This window comes from Ischnura elegans (genome assembly GCF_921293095.1).
Source record: "Ischnura elegans chromosome 13 unlocalized genomic scaffold, ioIscEleg1.1 SUPER_13_unloc_4, whole genome shotgun sequence".
In the NCBI taxonomy this organism is placed as follows: domain Eukaryota; kingdom Metazoa; phylum Arthropoda; class Insecta; order Odonata; family Coenagrionidae; genus Ischnura; species Ischnura elegans.
In genome coordinates, this window is record NW_025791660.1 from 5,432,325 (window position 1) to 5,454,472 (window position 22,148).

The window sequence follows — 22,148 nt, forward strand, 5'->3', positions numbered from 1 at the left end:
GAACCAAATTGAAGAAGTGCCTTATAGGTAATATTTTCTATTCTGTTAATGAATATCTAAATTCCTGAATGTATACATTTTTTTGTATGTGCGTTTTTTGCCAATTGTGAATCTATGGTGTTTGTAAATGTGTATATATATTTTTTCTTTCAATTATATTCTTGACGGGTCCTCTATATGTATTATATATCTCATGGTAACAATAAATATATTTTTATTATTGTTATTATGTCAATTGGAAGTCCATTGGACATCTTGCAGTGGCTGGGTTGTGACCTTGGTGTCAACTGAGGTTTCGTAAACTATTAATCAAGTGTTTATTTAATAAGTGTATGTCTGTCCAGTTTTTACCTGGACAAAAATCGATGACATTTTGATTTGTTTGTACAGATTTTTACTTTGTGGACTGCAATGTTTTACTTTCTAAAAATATTGCCTCGTTTCAAAATTATGCCTTCACTCTTTCAGGCAAGAGAATAATGACTTTTAATTTGTTGGTAATATATTACAAGCTCCTTTTCCTTCCTAGTGCCTTGCTGAACTTCCTACTAGAAAGTGAACTATATATTATTATAATTATAATTGAAATTCAGAGATGAAACTATCACCTAAATAACCTTAGTCTTATAGGGTAGCGTACAAAAAGATATTACTGGCAGAGTTATATAATTCATATAATATTACGATACAGACATAATATTATTTAATGACCACTTTCTGGTTGAGTGTGGTGGGAAAATTTTGGACTTTCTGTGTTTTGAAAAATAATGATTTTGTTGAGAAAATATTTCGAAAGAACTAAAAATTTTGATGCAGTACATCATATAAATTAGTTTGTTGAGTATCTAATGAAAAATTATAAATTTCTTACTTTCAGCCTACATTTATGGAGGATGGGGAGCCAATTGAGGGAATCACTATGGCCCTTGAGTCTACAACAGAAGCATTGGGTGAGTGCTCAAAAGGGTAATAAATACATGGAGGAATAGGGTGGTTTCCTATAATTTTTTTATTTCCTTAATCGAAAGATTATTACTCCTGGAGTATGCATTTCACACTTATAGATTCTTAAATCACGATATCTATTTTTTCGCAATTAAATGAAAAATGGAAATTTTCAAGCACGCGAAAATGCGATGGCTAAGTATGAATGCTTCAAACCATGTGTGACGTCATTCTGGTTCCCACTGCCGCAAGTCAGGTGACCTTAGGGCGACGCTTTCAGCCATGATACGACGCACGATGCTAGCAGCTAGCAGAGTACCCCACTAGCAGGTAGCACTTGGCTTAAATAAGGATTATTAATACCTTATCTAACGAAGGAAACTTTCCGACCATAGGCAGTTTTAATAGGTGATTATTAGGACGTTTCCCTGAGCTCTGTGCCTCATGCACGCATTGGTAATCTCAGACGATGTAAAACTCGTATCTATTTGAATACAATTTAGCTCACTGTGACGTCACGTGGACTTGCATCGCATGGGCACCAATCTTGCCTTTTTCAAATGAGGATTAAATTGACCATTGCCATTTGCATAAACTGGGATTTCTAAAACAAAATCATTTGTATATTATAAATACACTAATGGTGGGTAACAAATCGCAATCAAACCTTTCGTTTTTCTTTGATGAAGGAAACTACCCTATTGTCGTAAATGATTGAGGAGGATGAAGCTAATGAAATAGAAATCCATCCATGCTTTCTGTTTTTAGTTTGCTTGCCAATTGAAATTGGGAGAGAAGTTATATTTTCAATGTTTTTGTAATTATGTGGTTTTTTATAATCATTTTCCCAAGCAAAAATATTTTTCTACTGATTTTTTAGTATTAAACCTTTTCCCTACTAAAGACAAAAATATGCATCCGGACATTTCTTGACCGGGGAGACGAAAAGCCACAAATTTTGGTCGGAGATTTTCCTACCCAGGTGAACGAATGCTGAATATATACATTTCCTAGCTCTTCCCCATTTATGAGGGTTGTGGGTGTGCGATGTCTTTGCTTCAGGACCCAACACAGCATGGCTTAGGCTTTACCCTCGAAATCCGGGAGCAAGTACCCAGACCCCTCGTCTTATATCACCCCTCTTAGCAGTAAGGGACTGCAGTCGTGCAATTGTTCGTCCAGTCATGTCGCAAAATAAATATTTGTTCCTTTCTCAAAAAATATAAACTAAGTATTGATTTATTTGCCTTTTGAGCAGCATTCACAATTTTTGAACTGCATTCTATGGAAAATATTAACAAATATCTCGATTTTGGTATAAACATCAACATGGAAATTGTTGCTGTATTAATATTGTTGGTAGAGCTTTGTTCAAAATTCGATAATTCTCAAAATATAACGAGGAATTCAATTCAAAGTCTGCAATTTACGTTCGAGCAATGTTTATCCATGTAGTTAATTAATATAAACAGAGCATGATTGACTGCAAACCAATGCCGCTGGAAGGGTTATGAACTCCAAAGTGAGGGAGCCCAACTACCCTCTCGAGTCCCCACTAGGGAGGGTGGAAAAGGGTTGGTGCTGAGTGTGTGTGATTATCTGTGACACCCTTCGTAACAAAGGTCCAGCAAAAGTGCTCCGTACGGAGGGGATGGAAGAGTCTCTTTGAGGCTCAGTACAGCAGTCATGCTGAGGGGAGAACTCCACCGTCTTGAAGGGGTTAACTACTTGGATCAGTGGCCAGGAACATTTTCTTTATTGCTTGTTGAAATGCAGTTTTTTTTCAGTGAAGATTGATACTAAGATTCGTGCGCCTTAATTCAGCCAAGGTTATTACCTTTAGGACTGGTTTATTGAAAAGAATAGCATTAAATGACCAGAATAAAGTACTTGGCAGAGAATCGAGTATCCAAAAGTAAATATCAGCGCTCATGGAAAACGTTAACATGGAACCTGGTCAAAAAAGTGCAAATATTAGCATCATATTTGGTCCAATTTAAATAAGTTGGAAAATTATGTAGAATTGTAAAACAAGCATTATCATATTCGCCTTTTTCTTTTTCTTTGGCTATTGTATTTTGTTAGGTTTAACAAAGAGAAGGGTCGTTTCCTTCATCAAAGAAAACGAAAGGCATTGATTGTGATTAGTTTGTTTTTTTGGTTGTCCACAAAATGTGAGTCAACATGGATGGAACCCGAAAAACAATCGCCAATTAACTCACCGCGGAAGCCTCTGTAATAATTTTTAAGATTTCCTATTTTTTTAATCCTGAAAAATCAGTTTATTTTTAAACTTGCCTCCATCATTGGAAAGGGGGAACATTTAGCTATTTTTCTAAATATTTGCCCAGAGGATTAATTACTTTTTGGCATTATTGTTACTAGCCTTTTTATTCTTGTGTTGTGCTGCTCTCCCTGTACTTTTAACTCATGACTACTTCTTGCACTGCATCGTCTGACTTGAATTTCTGTCCCCTTAGGTGTTTTTTGAGGAAGGGAAACAAAGTGGTATTCGCTTCGGCCTATGTCGGAGTGGTAAGGAGGGTGGCGTATGATATCCCAACCAAATTCATGGATTAGGGTGGTAGTTTGATAATAATCATGTGAAAACGCCCTGTCATGATGCAGACACACTCCTATGAGACTCATCTGGCAGAAAACACATCGTAATGGAGGACCTCTGACCCATTGTTCCTCACAGAGATGTAGCTACAGCCTTTATCAATACCATCCTTTTTCTCATGACAAGTAATTCTCTGGTTATTGCGTGCCATCTCGTCAATTTAAGCTGCTGTTGATTCCCTGCCCTGACTGCTGCTCACCATGGACGTTTTTCCATCCATCAGAAAACTCCCGGCAGCATTTCCTCACATTTTTTATGTCTATACACTTCTCACCGTACACTACCATCAACAAGGGATGAATGCCAATCGGGAAAATCTTTTATCAAGTGACTGAGCATAGTTCGCACTTGGTGGTGCCGTTGAGCCGTGGGTTAACCAGTGGGTCTATGCTCGTCGTAAGGTGTCGGATTTCTGGGCACCAGTATGGGATGCAGCGTAAAGGGGAAAAATAATTCTGCCCGTACTCGGAATGGTGACAACTCCCCTGTTGGAGGGAGTAATTCACTCAGAAAGTTGGAATGATCGTGCTTGCGTCCAAACCACTCCCTTTTCATCACCGGGAATATGGGGAAGGGAAATGGGATAACAAATAAGGGATACACTTAACCTCAACTAACTACACTCCTGAAACTAGCCTCGACAAAAAGAAAAAAAACAACATTCCCTGTAAAAATAGCTGACTGCCCATGGCAATTCTCGTGCTCGCGTCTCCTTGGAACGACTCCCTGCTCTCTCTCTCTATCTCTGCCGCTCGGGATATACGTTCTGTCCACCGCCTGATGTGCCCTCCGCGTTCGGGGGTAAAATCCTATGAAGACAAAAAAAACTGGGAGTGCAGTAGCGTAAGGACTGGCAGCCGTCGCAGTGGGTGAGCGAAGTGGGAGCTCCATCCTAAAGTACAGCTATGTAGCTACTGAACGGGCTACGACCACATGGGTGATTCTACACTTTGGTGCAGGAACCAAGAAAAGTAGTGCTGAAATAAAAAATGCGCAACCTTGGTATCTTTTCACTGGAAGTTTTGATTGTTACGACGTGATTCAATGCTGAGGCATCATCATTTTCAAGCTACCAAGGTTGTTTATTTTTAATTTCAACAAGGATTTTCACGAAGTCAAAGCTGAATCGATTGATTTCAAATGCAGTGCTGTTGTCATGTTCCACATGGCGAATTGGGGATTTGCAAATGGTGTTTTTTTGAGACCTAACTTTACAATATACCCTCATGGCTCTTAGTTTTAAGTGTCTTGCTACTGGTAGTACTTGATTACTTGCATTTATTTTGCAGCTTAACCCTTATTTGTATTGCTTTTATGTTCAAATGTTTTAATTAGGAATGGTCGGATCGGATACCTCGGATGCAAATATCCGCGGATATTGCCCTTCATTGGATACATCTGAATCAAAGTCGCGGAAGACATCGGATCTGGATCCGAAATTTTGAATCAAAGCTTCAGTGAATGCAACGTGTGCCCGAAAAGGGTGGAAAGAGTTCCGATTCTATTTTCAAATGCGCCGTCACATGCAATTCTTGTCCTAATTACGAACCGTTTTGTTTTAAAGCTCTCGCAGAGGTTACGTAGGAGAATATCAGCCGTGGAAATTTAAAAAGGCAAAATACGACTGGCACATAGTGTGACTCTTTCCAAGAGATTGAACAATCGTCGTGGGAATCTCAACGTCAGGAATTTGAAAATGCATTTGGATCCGAAAATATCCGATCCGAAAGATCCGGCTCCGAAAATCAAGGATCCAATCCGAATCCGGATCCGAAAAAAATCCTGGATCCGTCCATCACTACTTATTGGCATTGCTTTTATCTTCAAACGTTTTAATAGTTAATTGAAAACTCATTCAGTAGAAATTCAAAATTTCAGTATTAGAATGACCCGTGGGGATCTTTTCAGGAAATGAGTTAGTGATTATAGTAAGTCAGGGGATTTGAACATTGCATTTTAGCGAACAACCTGGAAAGCAGTCATTCTCATCTTCTTAAATAAGTCAAAGAAGGATATTTGGGCTTCCAGCTGGGTGGTCTTTTTCCATTCTGCTGACGTTTCAGAACTCGAGTCGTGTTCCATCTTCAGGGCAGATGGCTAGTGCAAGCTTGCAAGTAGGGGAGGGTGGTGTACCTGATGCATAGCGTACCTAGGAACATTTGAAACTATCAACAAGTGCTGTGACCTAGGGGCTTTAAGAGTAAGCTATAACGCGAAAGAAGCACTATAGTGTAGCATAGGTCAATTTCAGTTCATATAGATGTTGTTTCCAGAGAAAATGCTAGCTTGAAGTTCTTGGCGCTGAAAAGTAAAAAGTTTTGGTTACAAATCGATGTCTTTTACCAAAAATTGATCACTTCAACAGTTGCTATAGTAACGTCATCAAAATCAACATAATGGTGATTAGTATTAGCTACTTATTATTTCAGTATACCAGGACTAGCCACGGTGATAACTTTTACGGAGTCATCCACAGTGCTTTTGTGCATTGCGGGTGACTCCGTGAAAGTTATCGCCGTGGCTAGTCCCAGTATAATTAAATAAGTCTAGAGCGAACACCTCTTCGTGTTCAAAGTTCAGGGGAGATTGACGCCTCAGTAGCTTAACTGGCTAAAGCACTCGGCCGAATTTATTGCAGATGTTACATGGGTATAATGCATGTAAAATAATTTCCATAGATACTTATCTGTAGTCAAACATTTACCATTGTAATTGTTAGGAACTTCTTTACTCTGCAAAATATTGGTCGATCATATATTATAAAATTTGCAAAGAGTATAATTAGTAATTTTCATAGATATATTTTCTCTTATACATGATCTGGAAGGTGGATTTGTGGTTACAAATACTGGGGCATGAGTCTTTAAGGATATCCTGTAGGGCCAGGGAAGTAGGTAGTGTGCAGAATGGGTAGCAGTTATTATCTGTGCGGGCTATTTTGGAATATACGTTTTTTATTGTTTTAAAGTTTTACGGGGTACCCGCATTGAAGAAAATCATCAAATCTATGAATTCTAAGCTCCAGCAAAGCCACCTGCCCTCTTCAAAACTCCCAGTAATTCGCTGCATCACTCAACCCTCACTGTGCAACCGTCCCAGATTTAAAACGTGTAAGGCATTATCTCCACCCCCTGCCTCTTTTCTCCCCAAACTTAAGTACCTCCCAATATTTCCCTGCAGCACTTGTACTTCCAACGACATCATTTACAGTACACTCCCGATTATCCGGGATTATGATATGGAAAGACGGCATGGATAATCGAAAAACACGGATAATCCAACTTTCACTTAAGTGTCTTGTAATGTTCCTAACTTACGTAAAACAAACATTCTATTATTATTCGTGCACCTATTCTGTTATTTAAGACCTCTTCCCGGAGTAGTTGAGATCTTTTTGAATCAGTTCTCGATCTTTTTAGTTGTATTAGTGTTACTAATGCTCCATGTAAGGCCTGGTTTCGAAAAGCACACATCCGCGGCTGTGTACAGAAACGTGGTTTGCACGAATTCTTCAAAACCACTGCGTACTGCGTAAAATACATATTGTAGTCATCAGGTTAACAAGGCATAAATTAAAATTCATAAATGTTAAATTCTTTGGACTTTGAATAATTTCAGTTTTTCATGCACATGCCAGACAAGTTTTTCTACATAATTGGATTTTAACCTGGCAACTAAACCATTCTCTTTCATCAGATGCCGTGGTGTAGTGGTTAGAGTACAGATCAACAGATACATAGGTAGTGCGTTAGGTTCTCCCTGATGTTATTTTTTTCTTTCCGCCGCAAGGATAAAGTATTTGTATTATGCTTTATATTTTCACTACCCAGTCTCTTGCTGTTATTAAATTGTTTTCTATTTGCGTGAAAATCTGTTATCAGTTGTTATGCCCTTATGAAGACTCGCCTAATTTCACCGGTAGCCTTTAAGTTCATGTCGGGATGAGCCGCGTAGCATGTGTAGTATGCTGTTCAGCCGCCTTAGGCGTTCCAACAGAAGCGACTTAGGGGGCCTTCACAGTTCGGGGTTGCGTTGACGCCGCGCCTAGCGAGCCAATCAGAGCCCGTTTTTGATAATTGATGACGTCACGTCTCCAGCTCGCTGCGTCGTCGCAAAAAAACTGAACCTGCCGGATTTTCTCTGCGTCAAGGCGGCAGTACGCCGACGATTTCGAATTGGTGTTTGTTTCTTGGTATACAAATGTGCAAGATAAGCTCTAATGGGAGTGGCAAATGCTCTTTATTTCATTATTACTATTATTTTGAAGTGTTCAGCTTAGATATTTCGTATTTTTCCTAAACATATGACAAATGTTAACCCTAAATTAGATTACAGTCACTGAGGAGCATAGATTAGCATAACTCATACCCGTAAATGATATCAAAAACTGAACATAGCGTGATAGGTGCTTGTTGGTAGCTAAGGTCGTTTAAATTCCATTTTATATCCAACAATTGTGCCCTCATGATCTACTCAGTTAGAGCTATTTAGATAACATGACTAGGACAATCTGTTTGAACAACAGATATCATTAATAAATATTCCTGATAACATTCCACGTTACTCATGTTCATTGAGTGTATGCAACTACCTATTTTTCGAATATTCCGAGTTGAGAAATAAAATTTAAAGGTTAAAATAATGCATAGGCAAGGGTAATCACTACATGCATTATTATCGACTTTATGGTCGCCATATCAACTTCAAATGCTATTTATAGTGAAGAAGAACATTTTAAGAAATGCAATTAGGTAAACATGCAGAATACAACATATTTATTGTGCGTTTGGTTCGAAATCATAAGATGATATGGTCGTAGGCCGATTTTTAGGAGCCGACGCCTTTTGCCTTTCATTTGTTGTCGCAACGCAGACCTGTGAAGGGCTCCAACTTGCTGCGATGAGTTAGCTCCGCCCCCAACTACGCAACGCCGAGCTATGAAGGCACCCTTACATTGCCTGAGGATATTTAATGGCATTCCTTGCCTATTCTTCCCCAACATCTTACCCTTGCCTTACATAAGCCCGTTAGCTTACGATAAGCTGCTTATCAATTTGTTCCGTAAGAAAACCTTATGGAACGATTAAATCTCTTACTCTGTTTTATCTGGGTTAAATTTGAAATTCTTTTCTAGGATTCCCGGCTGCCAAAGGAATGCCCATTGGAGCGACATCAACTTCATATCTGTCTGCGGAAGGAAATGTAATGAATCATTGGAATGATGAATGCATTGATCCCTCATCTCTGGTGGCAAAAACTGATCCCAAGGTTGGAGCATCCCATTTTCGGATTGAAAGAAATCTGATGGATGACGACTTGGAAATATGTGGCGCTCTAGATACTGATAAGGAAACAAATAGCTCAATTCCTGATGATAGACAATGTAATACAAAATACATTCAATCACTTGAAAGCAAGGGAGGCGGAGCCACAATGACGGTTGTTGAGGATAGAGGTGGTCGTGATGCATCAAATACCACTCATAACCTCAGGTCAATCATAATCAGAGGAAATGACACAAGTAGCTGTGAGACTGTCATGGGAGACAATGAAGAGTTAAACAATTGCTTGATGAAAAATCCTGAGAACAGGTGCAAGTCAAACGAAAATTCATATCATTGCTTCAACTGCAGAGATGTTTTTAACAACAAAAATGACTTAATCAAACACATGAAAATTCATTTGAATGGTGATAATTTTGAAGCTGAAGCAAAATCATCAATGGGAGGAGATGTGTTCAGCAGGTTTTTCACTGGTATTGGTCACCTCAATCGTCACGTGTGTGTAGGCTCGAGAGAGATGCCTTATACGTGCCAAATATGCCAAAAATCTTTCACTTATAGAAGTACTCTCAGAATTCACTTGCGAAAACACACGGGAAAGAAACCTTATGCATGCAGAATATGCGAAAAATCTTTCTCTGAGAAAGGTACTCTTAAAATTCATATCCGAACACACACGGGAGAAAGGCCTTATTCGTGCTATCATTGTGAAAAGTCTTTCTCTGCAAAGACCTACTTAGTAGAACACATACGCATTCACACAGGAGAGAAGCCTTATACCTGCGATGTGTGCGGTAAGTCCTTCAATTGCAGTAGAGAACGGGTTAAACACTTGCGAACGCACACGGGAGAAAAACCTTATGAGTGCAGAATCTGCAAAAAATCATTTGCCGCCAGTGGTACTCTCAAAAGTCACATAAGGACACACACAGGGGAAAAGCCTTTTAAATGTAACGTGTGCAGCAGTTCCTTCGGTCAAGGGAGTGCCCTGAAGGGTCACATGCGTGTACACACGGGGGAGAAACCATATTCGTGCCAAATCTGCAAAAAATCTTTCACTCGGAGTTATTCTCTGTCCAATCACATGCGATTACACACAGGAGAGAAACCTTATCAATGTGACATTTGTTGCAAGTCTTTTACTAAAAGTGCTCACCTTAGCCGTCACATGGGTGTACATAAATGAGATGAATCATTTTTATACAGGGACTGCAGCAAGTACTTCACTGCAAGGAATGGCCTTGACCACTGCAAGTGTGCACGTACAGTTGTGAAACATAATTCATTCAGAGTAAGCACCAAGTTTTTCACTGTTAGTTCTAATCACAACCGCCACATGAGCACTCACAAGTGATAAACAATATTCGTGCCACGTAAGTTGTGTTGCTTTCCCCTGATGGGCCACCTCTGTGCATGTGTCATGTTTGGTCATTGGAAAGATTATCCATATAAATATCGAAGTTGTTCTAAATCAAGCGATTGCAAATCTGTAGTGAGAAGCCCAATACCTTATTCCTACCTTCGCAATGAAGAATGAATAATGATCAAGTACCTATTGGGAAGCTTGGTCATCTCCCATGATACCATGGGAATCGTACCAAGTCGTTTTTTGTATGTTGCACTCAAGACAGTGAGTGAGATCAACAATCATTTTAGTGAAGCTGTTCAAAGACTAATAAGTGAACCCAATATTTTGATTTTTGCATTGAAAGTCATTATAAGCTGTGATTTCAAACTGGTGAGGCTCAGTCATTGTACTTCTTTCCAACTGACGTTAAAGACGTTAGTAGAATTATTGAAGAAATGAAGCTTAAAAATGCAATGGGTCATGATAAAAACAGTATCAATATTATTAAGGTATATGATCGTATTGCACCGTTTTCTACACACAGCAAACTTGAGTATGATTAAGTGTGAATTTCCAAAACAAACAGGTGTTGCAGTGCCAATTTCCGAAATAGGTGATAAAACTTATGATAGCAATTATATACCAATATCACTGTTGCCTGTCTTCTCAAAAGTCTTGGGAAAAAATAAAAATTCAGTTCTTGCATTTCGTAAACACCAATAACTACTTACCCCGGTGCAATTGGGATTGTGTGAAAGGTAAAAGTACAGAAAATGGAATTTTAAAGCTTTGTTCTGCTATCTCTGATGCACTCATCAATAATTAGTAAGTTGCAGTTTTGTAATACGTAAACATTACGAAAGGTTGCATAGACGAATCAGTGTTACTGAAAAGATTATTGCAAGCTGGAATGAGATGAGTCGTTACTAAATGGTTCCGGAGTAACTTCAGTGGATGAACCCAGAGTGAGAAAATACATGACTTTTATGGACAAGAAACATCACTTTCTTCTGGAGTGCCCTGGAGATGGATCTTGGTGACTGTTCTTTTTCTTATATGTGTAAAATATTTCAATATTGGAATATTCAATGTTAAATAAACTTCCTTTGTGGATAATACGGCTCTGGTTTTTATATTGCACGATATGAGTGATATATATATAAACAAAAACAAATGGAATGTGATGGAACAAATTTTTAATTGTATTCATATTAATTTGTATCAAGCAAATGAACAAAATATACATTTAAGTAATAAGAAATTATTCGAAAAATGGAGCGTTTACTACAGATATCTCATGTGTTACGCGAAAAAAACCTGTTCGATATGTTTTAAAATTTAGCAAATTAACTTTGTGAGTTAATCTGGGATAACCATTAATGAAAATATTACCTGCAAATAATATCTTAATAAACGGGAATTGGAAATGCGATTGATTTCAAGGAAATTCCTTATATTAAGATTTTTATGTCCAAAAATAGTTTGTTCTGTATATTGTGCTCTAGTTGAATCAAGACTGCAATATGGCATTTCTTGCTGGAAAGGAGCCTACCTTCCTCATATTAAGCCTTGGCAGATTGCCTAAAGGAACTCATAAGGGCAGTGTAAAACTGAGCTCTCGTTGCCTCTTTTCCGAAAACAATGTTTTACGACTAAAGTTTTTTTTGCATTTAAGGTACTCATGACGTTTTACATTTTTGTGGGAAACAGCGAAAAAGATTGAATATGCCAGTAAACTCCGGTAAAAAATACGTCTCCATGAGGTTCGGGAACTGTTTGTATACCTAAGCACAAAAATGAAGCCTTCAAACGTACATACACATTTCATTGCACTGAAAGTGTTATGTTCCCACCCAGTTGAGATACATTGTGAAAACTATATGGCTTAGTTTCTTGCTAATTGAAGCATTTCCTATCCCAAGAGAATGAATATATTGAACGATCGTTAAAAAGTTGTGTAATCTTTATAATTTTAATTTGTAATTTTTTGTATTTTCATTGCGTAAAGTTCCTCCATCTTTCCTACAATTGACTCTGACCAACAAGAATGTAATGTAATTTGTAAATTTTATGAAATATTTATTCCTTAAGTTTGTATGCACTATGATAACTTGCCACATGTTACATGTATATTCGTTGATTTTGTAAAACCTATTATGAAATTCTAATTCATTGAAATGTTAAAGTTATTTATTTTTGACAAAGCTTATGTCTACTTAATCGTATGATCATACAGGTGAATAAAATTATTATTATTAATGAAATGTAAATGAGACACAAGGTGATCATTTGAATTAAAAGTTCCGAAATTGCCTGGCAAAGGAGCACTTAGCGAAAATGTTACTGTTTTTGAAATGCACCCTTACCCTTCACCACGGCTAACTTTTCTGGGTCCAAGGAAGGCTTGCTTGCATTTCCCTCGCTTTTAAGTCTGTTACTAGGAATTTCTCTTTAAATTATCCTAGCCCCTAAATGCTGTGACAAGATCCATATAAAAAAATGGTGACCTTCGTATTATGGTAAATCACCTCCCACATAAATTCATTTCTCCAAAAATGTGTTTCCTTCACGAAGCACCATGAAAAACAAAGGAATTGCCAATCTCAGTCCATAGACGCTGTAACCATAATAATCGCATGAACCACCAATACTTAAATCTAATGAAAAATTGTTACATCCGCTAACATCTATTTAGAATCGATGTTGTTAACAGGTAGGTAAGTCATTGATTTATATAAAAAACAAGGAGGGACCCAAGTTAGATCCTAGGAGTACGCCATGAATAGCAGTGTACTCAGGTGAATTGCATTTCTTAAACATAATGTATTGCAGAGTATTTCTCATTTGGACAAAAAATTCTATCCCCCTAGGAGAGCATATTTACCTACAATTTTGACATAAGTAACTCATGGTCTACAGTATTAGAAGCTTTCTCAGAATTTTTAAATATGACATGAAATTGACTGCCCTCATTGCCTCTAGCACAAACGAATTCAGCAAAGTAACCAAGGTTAGACATTGCATATCCATGTTGTGTAAACTCATAATGAAATTTGGGCAATCCTTTTTTAAAACCATAATACAAACACCAAAAAATAACACTCATACACCTTAGCAAAAAACAGAATTGGCAGCGGCTAATAATTACTATGCAAATTGCAGATATTACGTGAATTATTATAAAAAGTCCACAGCAGTTTTGTAAGTATCAAAAGTGGTAAACATTTTCCTATTTACCCTTAGAATGCGGGAACATTCTTGAAAGCTTTGCACGCTTACTGCAGCATTTACCCAAACTTTTATCACTACTAGGATATCTTGCACATGGGCACTTTCCGTCACCACCAGAAGCGCTTAAGGGCTTAACTCTACCAGACCAGACCTCGTGGCAGGGGATGCGTCTTGCACAGGGGGAAGGTGCCGATCGAGTCCAGGTGAACACCGAAGAAGACCTACAGAGGGTCAAATAGGATACATGTGCACGTTTAAACTCTGAAATCAACACATTACCTTTAAGCACCAAAGCTACTGTTGTACGCGAGCCACAAAAACTTAGTGTATGTCATGTTAATGCTCAATCTTTATTTGCGCACATTGATGAATTTAGACATTATTTTTATGCAAAAAGTTATCATTTAATTGGAATATCCGAAACCTGGCTGAAAGAACACATAAACAATAATATGGTAAACCTCCAAAATTATCAGTTAATTCGGAATGATCGACTCGATAGAGTTGGTGGTGGTGTGGCTGCGTATATCCATGATCGCTTTAATTGTAAAGTCCTTGAAAAGTCCGATGGTACTCCTCGAAAACCTGAATTTATGTTTATTGATGTCTCTAATGCTAATGGCAAGTTATTGTTTGTAGTCATGTATAGACCACCAAATAGTTGCTATGTATGTGATGATTTTGAAACCTTAATATGTAAGTACATACCTATGTATAAAAATGTCATTATTTGTGGGGATTTCAACATTGATGTGCTTAAAGATACACGTAAGAGTGCTTATCTTAAGAATTTATTGTTTAGTTATAATCTTCATCTGCCTTCTTTTCAAGCCACACATATTCTGGAATCAAGTCAGACTTTGCTTGACCTAATCATTGTTGACGATGCCAGAAAAGTGGATGACTTTGGTCAAGAATCTGTGAACTTTCTATCAGAGCATGACTTAGTGTATGTGAACTATATTTTCAACCCGACACCATATAAACCTCCTGAAATCTGTTTCCGGGATTTGGCTAAACTTGATTACGTTATGTTTGAAATGGACTGGAACGGTCTATCATGGGAGGATTTCTTTTTAACGCGTGATGTCAATGAAAAAGTGGCAATATTCAATTCCCACCTTACTTGTCTTTTAGATAGACACGCCCCCATTAAAAAAATAAAATTAAGACGTAACCCATGTCCCTGGCTCTCTCAAGAAATACAAAACGCCATGAGTCACAGAGATTCTTTACGTAGGCACTTTCGAAGAACTCGGTCTGCTCAAAAATACAATGAATATAAAGTCTCCCGAAATAAAGTGAAGCAAATGCAGCATAATGCAAAAGTTAACTACTTCTTTTCTTGCTTATCAGATAAAAATGATGCTCGTTCTCTGTGGCAAGAAATTAAAAGATTGGGTCTGGGAAATTCCAGAAATGAACCCACCAATATTAATTTCCCCCTCAATGAGCTTAATACCTATTTTCTAAATGGTTCCACATCGTCTGATTGTATAGACGAGGTAGAGCGTCTCGATGTCAATACTTGCATTGAGCGTGAATTTAGCGATGAAAATCTTTATTTCCCTCATTTTACCCCCGATCTACTATTAAAATACATTTCAATGGTAAATTCAAACTCTTCGGGGGTAGATGAAATCAGTATTAAGGCAATTAAAAAGATTCTTCATCTAGCTCTTCCAATTTTGCTTTCAATTTATAATTGCTCGTTAGATTACTCTAACTTCCCCTCCTTGTGGAAATCTGCTCTTATTCAACCAATTAAAAAGAAGCCAAATCCTGTAGAAATGTCTGACTACCGCCCTATTGCAATACTGTGTGCCTTATCAAAACCTCTTGAAAGATTCGTGTTTAATTGTGTTACTGAACATCTGTCTAAAAATAATTTTTTTAATAATTTTCAATCTGGGTTTCGCAAAGGTTATAGTACTCAAACAGCATTGATTAAAATAACAGATGACATTAGACTTTCAATGGATAAGCAGAAAATAACAATATTGGTACTCTTCGACTTTAGTAAAGCTTTTGATTGTGTTAACCATAGTATACTTTTAAAAAGATTATCTAATTTGAAAATATCTACTTCTGTTTTACAATGGTTCCGTTCTTACTTGAGTCAACGTTTCCAGGCGGTGAATGATCGGAAAAACAATGTACATTCTGAATTACTCCCTGTCGAACATGGGGTCCCCCAAGGACCCCCATGTTCGCCCAGGGTACATGGTCCCCCAAGGGTCAATACTGGGGCCATTGCTCTTTGTCATTTACATTCAGGACCACCCAAATGAGATACGTCATTGTAAGTACCATTTATACGCTGATGACTTGCAGATCTATATTGACTGCGATCGCAATGCGATCTCTAGCGCCATTGCTCAAGTTAACGAAGATATCTCAATTATATGTGAATGGGCGTCTAAAAATTGTCTGAAACTAAACTCACAGAAAAGAAAGAGCATTATAATAGGCAGCGCCAAGGTCTTGTCTTCCATAAACATCGGCTCACTGCCTAAAATTCAAGTTAATGACGTAGAAATAGATTATTCTGAAAAGGTTAAAAATTTAGGCGTTATTCTAAATAAAACATTAACTTGGGACGAACACATAGCATGCATCTCTAATAAGGTAATTAAATCATTGCACCAGTTAAAATGCTTCCGTAACCTAATGCCAATACCATTGAGACTCAAACTAGCGAATGCTTTGTTGATTCCTCATATTGATTACTGTTCTTTGGTGATGTCGAACATTAACAAATGTCAGATATCTAAATTACAGAAAATACAAAATTGTATCTTGCGTTATGTGTGTAACATTGGATATTATGAGCATGTCACTCCATATTATAAGGAATTAAAAATTTTAAAAATTGAAAAAAGAAGAAAATTTCAAATGGATCTCTTTATGTATAAACTTTTAAAAACTGAAACTCCTTGTTACAATTTCCAGCCTTACATAGATAACTTAATGAAAAAAACAAGATTAACAAGAAATAAAAATAAATTAATTGTACCTATTCATAAAACAACCATGTACCAAAATTCATTTTACATTAATTCATGCCATGTATGGAATTCGATTCCCCAAGAATTAAAAAATATCTCAGGATTCAATAATTTCAAAAAGTCTTTGTTTTCTTTTTATTTTTATGATAACTGAATTTATATAAGCGTCTGCAACTTGCAATTTTTGGTTTGTATGTTTTTTGTATGGTTTTTGATTTTGTTTCATGTTATTGGAAATCTGTATAAAGGTGGTTGTTTGAGTTGGTTGGTTTAGTGTTTGATGATTTCTTCTTTTTTTTATGTTAACCTTCTCAGTCTGAGTGTTTATTATTATGTATTTATTTAGGCTCCAAAGGAAAGGATTCCTAGAGCCAATAAAGTTTATTTATTTATTATTATTTATTTATTCAAGACGCCATCGGTTAATCACACGAAATTAGTAAACCAAATATTTCATATACGTATACAGAGATTCATTCGCACACAACACTGGCCATTTTCACATCCAATATATATTTATGAGTGGAAGTTATTTCTCTCAGTTTACTTGAATATATTCTGAATTATGTCCATTACATTTCATTTACTGACATACTATACCACGTACAGCGTACTAATTGTATTGTATGTGTTTTACAAGGCGATTGTTATGTTCCAAAAACAGGTGAACATCGGCTTCCGTCTGCTTACTGCCGCTGCTCCTGCCCACGGCAAGAGGCTTTTCTCGAGAGTATAGCACCTTCATTCTCGGGCAATTTTTTAGGAATTTTCAGCAATTTTTTAGGAATTGTCTATTGTCATGCCAAATAGAGTCACGATTTACCGTCGTTTTAACACTTTTTCACAAAAATCATATTCCATTAGGCTTTAAAGATTACTAGGGGTAATTTAAGACCTGAATTATCTTCGTCAAAAGTAAGACAACATCGTTATATTTCTATTTTCCACTGTAAATAGAATGTATCCAGAAACGATGGAATACATTTAACTTTGACTGGACCAATAATTCAAAGAGAAGACGGCAAAGCAGCCTGATTTACCATCAGCCCCCAAAAAATCATCTTTATCGGTTGCTGAACACTTCACGAACCCTACTTTTAAAAAGCAGATATCCGACCGTTTCAGTCACTCGACGTTGAAATTATACATGCATAAAACATTTTATTACCCTTTCCACTTATTCTTTAGTGGCAGTGAAGAGATAACTCAGGTTCCTTGGAAGGACCCTGCTAATGACATTGGAAATGAGATAACAACCACTTCCTTATTTAAATTAAAATCTGGTACTACTTAATCTGTGATAAATACCCTTTAATGATTTTCTGTGGTCTTCACACGGCTTATTTACTTTACAACGTTCAGGAGTTCGCTTTCAAAAGCTGTAAATTACCTCCGATTTGAAATTTGTATCTATTTAGTAAATCCTTGATACCATTTCTTTCTATCCTTAATCCTATCCTCGTCTGCTTTCATCACCAGCATATTATTTTACTTGACTAAGATGATATTCGTCCATTATTAATCAACCTCTTTATCTTCTTTTGGTTTCATATGCCAATGCTCTTCGCTATCCCCATGCAACTGCGATGATAAGCAAACGGTAGTGGCTTAGCGAGGGAGGAGTTGACTGGACCCACGAAAATATAAAAAACACAATCACTTATCGTCATAAAAGAAATCAAAATATTGAAAAATCATTCATTTACGACTGAATAATTTGAATGAAGAACTTTCATTCGAAAATTAATTGTGTTAAGTTTTGGTTAAAACCATCTACCAGATACACCCTTTTTTAAACCCCCCCCCTGGTTTTGGACCCCCCGAACGAAATTCCTGGCCACCCCACTTGGCGTATTTTGACTCATCATCAGTTGTCTCTCCCAAGTGTTGTCTCACAAACAATTTCTTTTGCTCGACAAAGAGGGTATCCGTCCAACGTTCATCCATCTCTTTATTTCTTTTTATTTCGTGTGAATTCCCTACGTAATTTCCAAATAACGGGGAATAGGGCCCAGAAATAGGTCCTGTAGGGGTGGGATAAATATTTTCAATGGAATCGTACCGTGGAAGAATTTACCTCAATGAGGCTCGCTGGAGCGAAAGTAATAATGAATATTTATTGTTTTTTTTATTGGTTTTCCATTTTTATATTATAGTCTTCCAAGGCGCCGACTCCATGGGGCCATAGTAGACCCGAGACCACTAAAAAAATTCGTTATGGGTGTGAGGAAAAAATGAATCAGGCTTGTCGATTTTCCCCGGAGTGTCCAGATATCGAGATTCGAGTTATCAGGGTTCTAATGTTGATCATATGGCTCTTATAAAATGCTCTAAAAACATCAAACTCACTACTAATGAAATTTCCCGGGGCAAGATCCCCGGTTTGGGCCCCCACAATATTTTTCTTAAGTTGGCATCCCTTTATTCTTCCTCTTTTTATTATTACAGTCTTTATATCAACTCACCAACCTGTCTGTTTGTCTGTTTGCCTGGTACAAATCTTGTAACTGAAATTTGACTCACTTCCTGTGAAGACAAAACGCTGAAATTTTGCACACTTCTTCATTTCCGATGACAATACATGAAAATATAACTTTTTTTCTCCAACCCCCCTTTAACCACCCCCCAGTCAACCTATAGCCCCCCAAAACATGTTTTTGATCTAAGAAGTTCCAAATGGTCGATTTTCGTGTTTCGTGGCATTTTTAACATAGGGGTAGGCATTTAAAAGCATAGGGGTGGCATTTCGAAACATAGGGGGCTTACCATTCACTGAAAATTTAATAAATATAGTGACTTTTTTAATACATCACTTTTGGTTTTTCGGGGTCACTGAGATTTTTGCTTTGTGTCATATATAAACGTTGCTCATCCCCTGTAATCTAAATATAAAGGCTGGTTTTAAACAAAAATTTTTTTATAAGAGCTTATTGTGATGAAATTGTGTATTTAATAATTGTGTATATTTTTTTTTGTTTTTCCGTTAAACTATATTTTTCACGTAGTACCTCTACATTAAGCACTTTAAAATAATTGATCATTAAAAACTTTAAGAAGAAAAGACAGAGGGAAGACTCATAGATGAGTTATTTGCTTTGGAATTTTCCATGTTGCTGGAATTGATGGCTAACAAAATCCAAATGTCTGTAATTAACCCACTACTGGTTACTCTGAAGCTGCACTTGAAACGATTATGGGCAGAGAGGTAAATTTCACTTTCTTTATAATGTAATAACGGATATGTAACCAATTTTTCCACCTCCCCTTCCGGATTGCCGGCCGCAAACTCGAAAAAAAAACATTTAATTTGTGGTCGCGAGTGTGTGAAAGAATTGATTCCAGATTCACAATGAAGCTTATTTAAAGGGTGTTGTGATGGTGTTCGTAACTTGGTCATAATTCAGCGAAAACGACTTCTTTTTCTCTACTCACATATAAACAAATGGGTTAAGAAATACTCCGCAGTTATGTTATCAATTCAATTTAAATATTAAGTTAAAATGATATAAAATACTACCTAACGCAAGTAACAAGTAAGTGAACAAATATCTTGGCCTGTTTACATGATACAAAGGACTGTTTACATGATGGATTTTAAGTACGAGTTTGGTGAATTTGTTTGCGTGAATGATTTTTGTGGACTGAAACAAAGGTCTACCCAGGATCATACCAGGGGGGGGGGGGCAAGCAATGGTATAGGGGGAGGCAAGCCAAGTTTAAACATTTGAAAAATAGTTCTATTTTGGTTACATATGTTATACTAATACATATCATTTTTCGCGGGCTTAAAGCAAATTCGTTGAACACTTTCATTTAAATCCAGCACTGATTTTCATGAAAGACTTTTGAGATAATTGCACCCCCCCTTTACCTCGCTGGGCACGCCCATGGACTGGAATGCAACATGTACGAATGCATGAATGAAGCAGCAATAGATTCCATTTCCTTTTCATGAATTCGCAAAGCATGATATCACATGATCACATGGTTCATTTTGGCGTTCATTCTCGCTTTCCTACATACGGGCATTAGACATATCGCGTTAATGTATCGCGTACCTATAGATTTCAAATTGAGAATTTCTGCTCCACCTAAGAGGCCGATTCTAAAACGAAGAACTTCATCGTGTCAGGGACGACCACTGGCCAGCCGTGATGAGTGCAGACGCGAGATTTAGACTCTTCAAGAACTCCATTGTGATAAAGCGTAGGAATGCTGCGTCTCCTAATTGCTATCATCCCAATGGCTTTGTTCTTATCTGGTTAATGTGGACTGAGGGTGGTTGTCATGGCGGAGGGGGCCGTGTAATCGGAAGCAGTCCCCCGTTAACATCCTTATCGCCCGATCGCCTCTCAATCCGCAAACTCGGGGAGCCATCTTCTAATGCAATGCGGCGGTCCTCTTACAAGCTGCTCGGACACCCCCTGCAAAACACCTTAGAGGTGACTTGAAGGGTTATATCTACATATGCATATTTACCCTGCGAGCCACCTCTAAGGTGTTTGGCAGGGGGTGACAAATCACCAATATGCAGCATGCGAGAGGAAGGTATTATGAAATTGTAGATGAAGTAATGATAGAAAAAAAAGGTTAATGAATATTGGGCGAATATCCTCTTCGTCAGGCAAAAGATAATGTTTGTTAAACTATATTAGAAAGTAGATTAGAAGAGGATTTGAGATAGAAATGTAAACCCATATAGATTTATTACATCCATAGAAATTTCAAATTAGCAGACATTTATAGTTTTTTATTGTAAAGATCTGAACGTCGTTAAGTAATTAAACCATGGTTAGCGTCACAAAATCATTGAATGGTAATTACGTTAGGCAAAATAACATCTGATTTAATTTTTATCAGGAAGTGATCGACTTCAGTCTCAAATATCATTAGAAGGCTACCACCAACGAATTAAGAATTACCAAATTTCCGTATAAATATTTCACCGACCAAAATTTTTCTTTGCGTGGCAATACGTTCGCGTCCTGAGCACCCTTCCAGCACCAATAGCAAGTTTTTTTTATGAATCAGCATGTATAGTCTGCTGGTATGCGTAATATTTCTATGACCGTGCGGTGTGAATGTGGCGGTCCTCTTGCATGCTGCATGTTGGTGATTGGTCACCCCCTGTCTAATACCCTAGAGGTGGCTCTTAGGGTATTATGTAGATGTAGATGCCTTGTATATGCGCATTATCAGTATCAATAAAACTTTCTCAAACTTTGCAAGTGACTTAATTATTTTTCATCACTACAAAAGTGGAGGTAGCTCAAGATACCTTTGAAGAAGAAGAGATGGATACATAATGTATTTGGTTCTGTATGAGGTTAGCGATAAGACTCAACAATAGGTTAGTTGCCTTGCAGTGCCATCAGATTTTCTCTCTATCTTCAGGGGATCTTCTGAATATGAATAATATAAATTGAAAGAATTGCTGTGATGGAATTTAGAACGGACCGATTAAGATTGTAATTTTTTATCGTTCTATGGAAGACTATAACGTCAGCGATAGGCCTTTCTAGCAGCTTAGTTGCCTTGAAGTGCGTTCAGACAATCCCCTGATGATGAATAGAAAGTCGTCTTTCGAAACGTCTACATCTACATGATAAAATTAGAGTGATAGAGTTTAGAACAGGTAGGTTAAGATTGTCATTTTTTATCATTCCATGAAAGACTATAGCGGCAGCGATAAGATTTACTAAAAGCTTAGT

General features: G+C 37.3%; 1 protein-coding gene across 1 annotated transcript; it reads left to right on the forward strand.

Annotated features, from left to right (window-relative positions):
* Positions 1-881: 881 nt before the first annotated feature.
* On the forward strand, positions 882-11,313 carry LOC124173139 (zinc finger protein OZF-like). Its single transcript, XM_046552654.1, has 2 exons — positions 882-950; positions 8,703-11,313. Exons 1-2 carry the CDS (start codon positions 887-889, stop codon positions 10,034-10,036), a joined length of 1,398 nt encoding a protein of 465 aa, XP_046408610.1. The 5' UTR covers positions 882-886; the 3' UTR covers positions 10,037-11,313.
* The last annotated feature ends 10,835 nt before the right edge of the window (positions 11,314-22,148 follow it).